The sequence below is a fragment of the Poecilia formosa genome, unplaced genomic scaffold (genome assembly GCF_000485575.1).
Source record: "Poecilia formosa unplaced genomic scaffold, Poecilia_formosa-5.1.2 Scaffold245, whole genome shotgun sequence".
Classification (NCBI taxonomy): Eukaryota; Metazoa; Chordata; class Actinopteri; order Cyprinodontiformes; family Poeciliidae; genus Poecilia; species Poecilia formosa.
The window spans coordinates 955,057-965,301 of NW_006800184.1; the positions used below are offsets into that span (position 1 = coordinate 955,057).

Below are 10,245 nucleotides of genomic sequence, written 5' to 3' on the forward strand. Positions count from 1 at the left end.
TCCCTCTTTGTGTTCTGTTTTTATTTTGTTGTAAATGTAAATGGTAAAGAGAAGGAACTTTGTAATTGATCACAGACCGTAGCTGTAACCTTGAGGTGGAATAAGGCTTTCATAATCTTCTCAGTGCTTCAAAAATAACAAATTAACTGTCTGTCTGTCCAGGTATTAATGTGCCGCTGATATAGAATTGCTAAAAGAAGTAATCAAAACAAGGAAAAAAAATAGTGATAGAAAAACTGTTCTCTCTTCACAGATGATTCTGATGAGAGACTTCAGAGTCGATTCAGTCACATGTCATCAAACTGAGTATGAGATAGAGGGTGAATGCTGTCCTATGTGTCCTCCTGGTATGTTCCAGTTAGTTATGAATTACTGATTATTCTGATATAAAATCTGTTATAGTTACACTGCTTTCATAGCCTGAAGATGATTCATCATGCAAAGCACCATCCTGCTCTTTAAAATGAAAAACTGTGTTTATTTCTCAACAGGCACTCGAGTCAAAACAGACTGTACAGAGTTTAAAAGTACATCCTGTCAGAAATGCCCAGAGACGACTTATATGGACCTGGCAAATGGACTAAAGAGATGTTATCCATGTTCTACCTGTGGTTCAGGTGCAGTTACTTGACTGTTACTTTTCAACTTGTTTTTTATTTTATTTTCCATAAGAAAATCTGTTTACAACCACAAACAGTTGTGTCCAAAATATTTGCAGTGAATTAAAAAATATATCCAATATCTTTAGAATGGCTTTTATCTTACAATAAATGTGAGAAAATGGCCTCAGTGATTGAACTATGTGTTGTTGCTCAACATGCTACTTTTAGTTAATTATTCAATTGTACAGAATCTCCAGCTGGGCAGAGACAGTTCTACATGTAAAGTTTGCAATAAATGTAATATCTGCTGAAAGTCACAGCTCTAATACATCCATTATGCTGTGATTCTTTTCTTTAAGGGAACCTATTATGCCTTCTTGTTATGATAGCTATAGGCTATACAGAACATATTCATTACATTTCTTGTACAAAATCATTCTCAGATGATATTTCACCTTTCAGGTCTGCCTAATTTGAGGTCCTTTCAGAATGAGGGTTCTGTCACTCTTATGCAAATAAACTGACCACACCCCTTAAATCAGGGTTTTCTGACTTGCATGTGAAAATGGTTGCAAACAAATGTGCAAGAGTACAGTCGGACATATTTGACCAGTGGGACATAAGACCCAGACTCCACATGGGTTGCTAGGTGAGAGGCAGTGATCGCTGATAATGATGTCATAATCAGGAGGTTTTAGAAATGGCTCCAATATCAGACACCAAAAAACATTCTTATTGCCTGAAAATGGCTGGATGTCTTTTTATTAGCACTTGGGCTAATTCTATATGCAGCAGAAACCTAAATGGAAGTATGAAAACATGCAAAAAGTGAATTTTGCATANAATAAATAAACGAGGTCTTGTGTGGAGGTCTTTTTACCTCCACACAAAGATCGAAGAGCATCGATCTTTTTCCAACTTTTGTCACTTAAGCCTGACAATTAAAAGTCAGACATCAACCACGGGTTTCCAACACATTGTGCATATTTCTGAGTTTTCATTGCTGATATAAGAGTATAGAAGCTGGCTGACAGCAGGGCACAAAAAATTAAGACTTTCTGAAAAGATGAGCGTGTAGACTTTCTGGTAAATCCCGTTATGTAAAATATGACAGATTTCTGGATAAAAGAAATTTCTAGTTAATCTTTGGTGGCTCAGTCATACTGTCACACATAACAATCATTGAGATTTTGAAAATATTTTGTCATTATTTGTCAAAGTTACGAGGGGGGAACCAATTATTTTAGCTGCCTGAAATAACCTGTTTCCCTCCAGAACATGGGAACAAATAATTTTTTCACAAACTCTTCAACTCTGCTTATTCTCCTCTTCATCAACAACAAATCCTGTGATTTTGGTAACATTTGTGGCACTAAGGGTCTTCAATATTGAACCTGTTCACAATACCTAATATTCTGAGATAGTGAATTTGGAGTTTTCATTAGTTATAATCATCAACACTAAAGGAATAGACATTTAAAATATATCAGCCTGTATATAATGAATGAATATAATGTACAAGTTTCAGTTTTTGAATGGAATTATTGATTTACACCAACTTTTTCATGATACTCTAATTTTATGACCAAAACCTACAGAACTTGTATTTCTTTTAGTTGACTTGATGCCTGAGTGTGTATGTTCATAGAAGATTGACATTACTAATGTTTAGCTATTTATAACAAATCACTTCAACATTCAGTAACAAAATCACATATTGCATGCTTTCCCAATATCCTGCAGCCCTGCTTCATGCTAAAGTCTCCTGAGTTCCTACAGGTTAACAGTGTGTTTGTTTCTTTGTTTCTTGTCTTGCAGATGAAGACTTTCAGCATTCAGTGTCGCAGTTTGGTTCATCCTGCATTTCCATTAGATGATGTTTTCAGCTCCAGAGAAGTTTAATCCTGTCTTTAACAATGATCTGTTGGGTGACAAAATCTATGCTACTGGTAAATTTATTTGTCATAAAAATTGATATTTTATTAGAATACAATTTTTTTTTAAATGCTATTTTTAATGGTGGCCAAGTGTAAACTCAGTGTCTTCATAATCAGATCCATTTACTTGCACTTTCATTTTAAGTCAATGTCTTGAAAACAAATGCCTTTTTTGGTTAAAAAGTGCCGAGGCAGAAGCGTATTACGTTTTGAAGGAGAGTACACAGATTGTTGACCAACTTATTTGCCTCCATCTGCTGTTTTACAACTTTTTGTTACTACATAAAAGTCAATTCATGTCCAGGACAAAGTATTCTAGAAGATATGAAAGAAGGAGTCTCCCAGCTAAACTGTTTCCAGATAAACACATCAGTATGAAGCCAAGATAATGTAGTGTCTACAGTGTTTGCCCGGATCTTAAATTAAGATCCAGAACTTTCCCCATGTGGTCGGTTCTGGTGACACATCCAAAGGAAGAGAAGGAGCAACTGGATGAATCTAATGATGGAGTATTAAACAGTCTTGTGCTGGCAGAGATGAACAAAATGGTTTACAGTTCACAACATATTTCATCTATATACAGAAGTGTGAAAAAATGTTAGTTCAATTTCTGATTTCCCAATTTATTTTTATTTTTATTTTTTTTAACATATTTGTCACACTTCACTGTTTCAGAAAACAAACCATTGTAAATATTGGTCAAAGACAAAAGCATCAAAACAGATGTAACAGACAAAAAAACAAATTGCAGATTATAAATGAAAGTAGTTATTTATTAAGAAAGGAAAAAGTTCAAGCCTACATAACTTTGCGTGGAAAAAATGATTGCCCTCACCATAACATAAGTGTGGTTTATCACAGCTGAGGTCACTGTCTCTAGCCACACCCAGGACTGATTACTGTCACAGCTGATGTTAATCAAGTCATAATTTAAACAGAACCTGCATGACAAAGTGAAGAACAGCAAACGAAAGCTAGACATCATTCTGAGATCCAGAGAAATTCAAGAACCAATGAGAAAAAAGAAAAGAACTGTAAGGTTCTTCTCACTTTTTCCAGAACTTGTCTTGATGATCCCCAAGACTTAGGAAGACATTCTATGGACTCTTTGGAAGGTGTGTGTCCCATTAGATCTGACGTAAAATAGCCCAGCATTCAGATAAAGGTCACACCAGCAGTAAAACATGGTGGTGGGAGTGTGTTGGCCTGCGGCTGTTTTGTTTTCCATAAGACTTTGGAGTGGCCTAGTCAAAGTCCTGACCTGAACCCTATTAAGGTGCTGCGGTATGACCTTGAAAAGGTTGTTCATCCTGGAAAACTTTTCATTATGGCTGAATTAGAGACATTCAGCAAAGATTAATGGAACAAAATTCCTCCACAGCTCGAAAAGACTCATTGTATGGTATCAACACTTGGCCGCTGTTGTTTTTACTGCTATTAGTGATCCAACCAGTTATTTGGCTTAGAGGGAAATCACTTTTCACACCACTGTAGCTCCTGAGTCTCATGCCTCCACATTTCCCATGTCTTTTTCTTGGCTGGTTGCCAGCATAAAGTCAGCAGCCTTGATAGATCTGGAGGAAGGTCTGATTACTTTGACCAGAGACAAAATGTTTGTCGTCTAGCAAATCAGAGGTTGAGGGTGTTTATCAAAGACAAATACAGCAGATACACCTGAAGACTTTGGAATGGCCTAGTCAAAGTCCTGACATGGGCAACAGATAAACTAAGCAGCAGTAGAATGTTGCTTAGTTTAACTGACATATAGAGTCATGGACACAACAATGGCAAATCCACAGAACATTTTCCTAAATGTCATGGAGATCGCCAGGATGTTTTTGTTAGTTGATGTGTGACTTTTATTTTATGACGTTTTGGGTCAGCAGTGATTCTGAAAGTGGATCTCTCCTATGAAGGTTATTTTCTCTCTGTCTTCCAGCCTTGACCTCTGACCTTAACTGAAGCAATGAGGCCCTGAGAGCTTTAGATGTTGTTTTAGGTCCTTCTGTGACCTGCTGTAGAGGTCATTGATTCCTCTTGGAGTCATTTTGGTGGACTCCTCACTCCTTGGAATATTCTTCACTGTTCAATAATAATATAATAATAATCTTTATTTAAGCATGTTTGTCCCATTGAAATCCAAATATTTATTTTACAAGAGAAATTTGTCCAAGACTGCAGCACACAGAGACTGAAAAACAAAACAAAACCACTCTATTACAACACATAGTCACAATAAACATTAACTTGCAATAAAACAAATGACTCAAGTAAAACATGAGTTCATAAGTTCTCCATCTGTGGATCATGGTTCTCACTGAGGTTCTCTTCCATCCCAAAGACTCAGTAATGGATCTAAAACCCTTTCCAGACTGACGGATGCCAGTTAATTTGTTTCTCATTTTAAATCTCTTCAGATGAGTCAAGTGTTGTTTGAGATTGTTTAGCATACATTATGTTGTCATAGAAGTTCTTAAGTGATTTCTTGTTTCAACTGGTCAGACTGTAGGTTTGGTAATTTCCTGATTAATACGATTATCTTAAAAAAAAAAAAAAAAACGAGGCTATGTTTGTCTGATATTAAAAATGTTTTGTGGTTTGACAGAAAAGCAAAAACAGAAGAAATTTGCATGTAAATCAAATTTGGATCTCAAGAACTAAGTTGTATAGATTTCAGCTTTTTGGATATGAATAGTCATGTAATGTTCCTTGAGATGAAATGTGTTGTGAATTAAAATTTTATAAAGTAAATTCAGTAATTGCAGCCAATAATGCCAAGGAGACGTTGACACCTGTTAGAAGCCAGCCTAGTAATATAAATGACAGTAGTAAGACTATTGGATAGAAATGCACAAAATGTTGAAAATACCTTTAATATAAGAATACATTTTAAATTCACCACCTTTAATCTGGGTTACACAGAATTTCTACCTAACAATGCAAATATCTGTGTCAGAAATTTTTCATGTCTGACAGACAAAATATCTTTGACTGATATTAATTTCAGCCAATGTAAAAGAAAAAAAGACTGTCACACCCACTGTAGAAGAATGGACAGGGTGTGATCATGAAATCTCAGATGAAAAGATAAACATTCTCAATCTGTTTTCAGATGAACAAATTTAAAATCCTATGGTCAAAATGGGTGACATATATTAACTAAACACAATATGCATGAATATTGGATTGATAAAAATTAGTAAAAAGAGAGTTTTCATCTTTCAGGAAGTGTCTATTTGCTATATAATTTCCTTATGGTTATGTACATAAAATTATCGTATTTTCAAAGTAGTACTCCTTTGCTCCCTCTTTGTGTTCTGTTTTTATTTTGTTGTAAATGTAAATGGTAAAGAGAAGGAACTTTGTAATTGATCACAGACCGTAGCTGTAACCTTGAGGTGGAATAAGGCTTTCATAATCTTCTCAGTGCTTCAAAAATAACTAATTAACTGTCTGTCTGTCCAGGTATTAATGTGCCGCTGATATAGAACTGCTAAAAGAAGTAATCAAAACAAGGAAAAAAAAATAGTGATAGAAAAACTGCTCTTTCTCTTTACAGATGTTTCTGATGAGAGACTTCAGAGTCGATTCAGTCACATGTCATCTAACTGAGTACGAGATAGAGGGTGAATGCTGTCCTATGTGTCGTCCTGGTATGTTCCTGTTAATTATGAATTACTTATTATTCTGATATAAAATCTGGACCAGTTACACTGCTTTCATAGCCTGAAGATGATTCATCATGCAAAGCACCATCCTGCGCTTTAAAATGAAAAACTGTGTTTATTTCTCAACAGGCACTCGAGTCAAAACAGACTGTATAGAGTTTAAAAGTATATCCTGTCAGAAATGCCCAGAGACGACTTATATGGACCTGCCAAATGGACTAAAGAGATGTTATCCATGTTCTACTTGTGATTCAGGTGCAGTTACTTGACTGTTACTTTTCAACTTCTTTTTTATTTTATTTTATTTTCCATAAGAAAATCTGTTTACAACCACAAACAGTCCAAAATATTTGCAGTGAATTAAAAAAAATTATCCAATATCTTTAGAATGGCTTTTATCTTACAATAAATGTGAGAAAATGGCCTCAGTGATTGAACAATGTGTCGTTGCTCAACATGCTACTTTTAGTTAATTATTCAATTGTACAGAATCTACAGCTGGGCAGAGACAGTTCTACATGTTAAGTTTGCAATAAATGTAATATCTGCTGAAAGTCACAGCTCTAATACATCCATTATGCTGTGATTCTTTTCTTTAAGGGGACCTATTATGCTTTCTTGTTATGATAGCTATAGGCTATACAGAACATATTCATTACATTTCTTGTACAAAATCATTCTCAGATGATATTTCACCTTTCAGGTCTGCCTAATTTGAGGTCCTTCCAGAATGAGGGTTTCTGTCACTCTTATGCAAATAAACTGGCCACACCCCTTAAATCAGTGTTTTCTGACTTTATACATGTGAAAATGGTTGCAAACAGATGTACAAGAGTACAGTGGGACATATTTGACCAGTGGGACATAAGACCCAGACTCCACATGGGTTGCTAGGTGAGAGGCAGTGATCGCTGATAATGATGTCATAATCAGGAGGTTTTAGAAATGGCTCCAATATCAGATACCAAAAAACATTCTTAGTGCCTGAAAATGGCTGGATGTCTTTTTTTTAGCTCTTGGGCCATCTCTAGATGCAGCAGAAACCTAAATGGAAGTACAAAAACATGCAAAAAGTGAATTTTGCATATTGAGTCCCCTTTAAGAGCATTTGCATATTTTTGTAGTTAGTTTCCTAGTTAGTTTTGCTTACCCAATTTATGAATAGGTAAGGTAATTTTATTGATCCAACACATTGTTGGCAACAAGGCAATTCAAAGTGCTTTACATGAATTAGAAGGATATACAACAAAACAACAAACCAAAGGAAAGTGTAAACGAAGAAAAAGGGAAAATAAAAAATTATAACCCCATGTAAGAATAAGTAGTCTGTGATTAATAAACTAGGGGTTTCTCTGGATTCTTGCTCTGACAACGTTGATCTAAGGTAATGAATAGTTTCTCTAGATAAGCTAATCGGAGTTTCTCTTTGTTCTAATTCCTAAATATATAAACTAGATGCTCCTGTTCTTGGGCCGGACGCTTCACTCACTGTCCCTGCTGGTCGTGGCACTGGTGCATTGTAGCTTTGCTTCTGTCAGCTGTGGCTACAATGTAACTTAACCTCCATGAGTGTGAATGTGTGAAAAGTTTTGTTTTGTTTGACGAAATTGGTTTCACATCTGCTTCCTCAACGCCACAAACAGTTATATTGTAATATCTGCAGAGTGTTAAAAATTGATGATCTAAAACCTTTATCATTTTATTTTTCAGAAAATAATTCCTCACTCACTTTTTGTGGTTGATCCTTTTCATCTTACTAATTTCAGTTAATGATGTAAATAAACAGAATCAGCAGGATGAATGTCATGATTGGAAGAAGTGTCACTCTACATCTGACATAAATTTACTTACAATGCAGAAATATAATTTCTATAGAAACAGTGACTAATCTTAGTGATGTTGGACTGCTATTATTTAGAACACTGATTCTGATATTTCTGCTGTTTTGTCTCACTTTGTCTTGAGGTTCACCATGTTGTCAGTTTCCTCCATACATGTGGAATCTGTATATGTTCACAGGAGCTGGTCTGAAGGAAAAGTTAGGATGTGAACGAACTGCTAACACAGTTTGTGAACCAATAGAGGGATTCTTCTGTACAGACCTTAAATCAGGAGGTTGTGCTGCAGCACAGAAACACAGGAGCTGTGAACCAGGACAGTTCATCAGCAAGATGGGTTGGTCTGATTCTCTTCAATATATAAATGCTCTGAATTTTAGATGAATTCTGACTTTTGAACATTTGAAAAGAATAAACTGAGTTACATGTTGATCAGAATCTTCTGACTAACTTTAAACTGATCTGTGTTTATCCAGGAACAGCCTCCACAGACACAGAATGCTCTGAATGCAGCAGTGGATCATTTTCTGATGGAACAATGTTGTCATGTCAGCTTCACACACAGTAAGATAGACTGATACCAACAGCATAAACACAGCAACATGTTTTACCAAAGGATTTACCTGGATGCATGTTTCTGTTATTTCAGATGTGAAAAAGAAAACCTTCAGCTGATAAAAGCAGGAACAGCTTCAACTGATGCTGAATGTGGAGAAAAAAGTTCCAACACCACAGGAATTGTGATCGGAGTTCTGGTGTTTTTTTTAGTTGCAGCAACAATTGGTGGTGTTTTTCTCTGGAAATATCACAAAAATACAAAACCAAGTGAGATGAATAAATACAAATTAAAATATTAGCATTTTAAAAATAATTACTCTTTTAATAATTGTAACATTTCGTTTTTAACAGATGGTTATGCAGACCAACAACAAGGGGTAAGTAGGTTTATAACTGAACTGTAATGTGAATATATATTGATGCCAAAATTTATTTTACCAAATAATTTGTCTTTTCTACATAAAAGGGAAAAGCAGGAGGAGCAGAAGAGGAAGTCGCTTTCAATATGCCAGGTAAGAAGAACATTGTTCTTTACTTGAATATCGGATAGACAGTTTTTTTGGGCATTATTCTGAAAAACTGAGATTTTTCTCTCTAAGGAATGAAATCAAACTGATCTGATTCTGCTTGAGCTGCTGTCCTGGATGTTGCCATCAATATCTAATCTATTTGGTGCATTTTTTTATTTTCTATCTACAGTGCATGAAACCCCAAGATAAACACCTGGATGACAATCACTGATCACTGTAGATGAAATGATTCAGGGTCTGAGTTGAACCAAACTAGATACTGAGTCATTGTTTTTACAGTGATCAGAAAGAACAGCAAAAACTCAAACTCCTTTCTCCACCATCCATGGTCGTCACTCTACATCCATCACACTGTACAGGAGAAAAAGTTGTAGAACTTGACTGTTTATTGTCAAAGTATCAGATCTGTGACTGTAACCCTGAATGATTAGATTAGGTAATAGACAGTTACTGGCTTGCACTTGTACAGCACTTTATCAAGATCAGAGGACACCAAAGCACTTCACACTACAGCCAGTCATTCACACACACAAGCTGATGGTTTCACGTCTGACAGAAGTGAGCCTGCTATTCATCATCACCACCAGGTCCTCTGACCACCAGCAGGCGAGGAAGATGAACTGTCCTGCCCAAGGACACGACGACAGAGGCAGGTGGAGCCAGGATAGAACCAGCAACCCGCCGACTGCAGGGCAAAGTCCTGCCATCAGTAAATCAATGACTCCATGTGAAACGAAACTAAGTCTTTTGTACAGTTTTATAAGAAACCTGTATGCTCAGAATCTCATCAGTGACTTTATCCACAAGAACCTGACATAAAATTTTAATATTGCTAATATGTTTTAGGTCTTCTTAAAACCTTAAAAAGCCTGAACATCTAATATTACAGTTTTTGTTGTGTTTTCTTATTTACAGATAAAAACGCACAAGTGGATAACTTTGTACATAATAACTTTGTACATAATAAATTTCTTTTTTTTTTTTAATAACGTTATGCTTTTACAGGTCGTGTTCCAAAAATTAGCATATTGTGATAAAGTTCATTATTTTCCATAATGTAATGATAAAAATTTAACTGTCATATATTTTAGATTAATTGCACACCAACTGAA

General features: G+C 35.6%; 1 protein-coding gene across 2 annotated transcripts in view; it reads left to right on the forward strand.

Moving 5' to 3' along the window:
• The window catches only part of LOC103150240 (tumor necrosis factor receptor superfamily member 14-like), a 24,032-nt gene extending 14,018 nt beyond the window's left edge, over positions 1 to 10,014 (forward strand). Inside the window, exons 1-9 of one of the 2 annotated variants that reach the window (XM_007569776.2) lie at positions 2,461 to 2,551; positions 6,099 to 6,192; positions 6,337 to 6,462; positions 8,227 to 8,382; positions 8,522 to 8,609; positions 8,695 to 8,870; positions 8,955 to 8,980; positions 9,070 to 9,115; positions 9,603 to 10,014. In XM_007569776.2, the coding sequence (XP_007569838.2) occupies positions 2,519 to 2,551; positions 6,099 to 6,192; positions 6,337 to 6,462; positions 8,227 to 8,382; positions 8,522 to 8,609; positions 8,695 to 8,870; positions 8,955 to 8,980; positions 9,070 to 9,115; positions 9,603 to 9,952 (1,095 nt within the window). In that variant the 5' untranslated portion in view covers positions 2,461 to 2,518 and the 3' untranslated portion in view covers positions 9,953 to 10,014. Of the gene's footprint in view, positions 1 to 253; positions 348 to 491; positions 618 to 2,460; positions 2,552 to 6,098; positions 6,193 to 6,336; positions 6,463 to 8,226; positions 8,383 to 8,521; positions 8,610 to 8,694; positions 8,871 to 8,954; positions 8,981 to 9,069; positions 9,116 to 9,302 lie in introns of those variants that run through there. The other variant, XM_016680544.1, reaches the window with a different exon arrangement.
• The last annotated feature ends 231 nt before the right edge of the window (positions 10,015 to 10,245 follow it).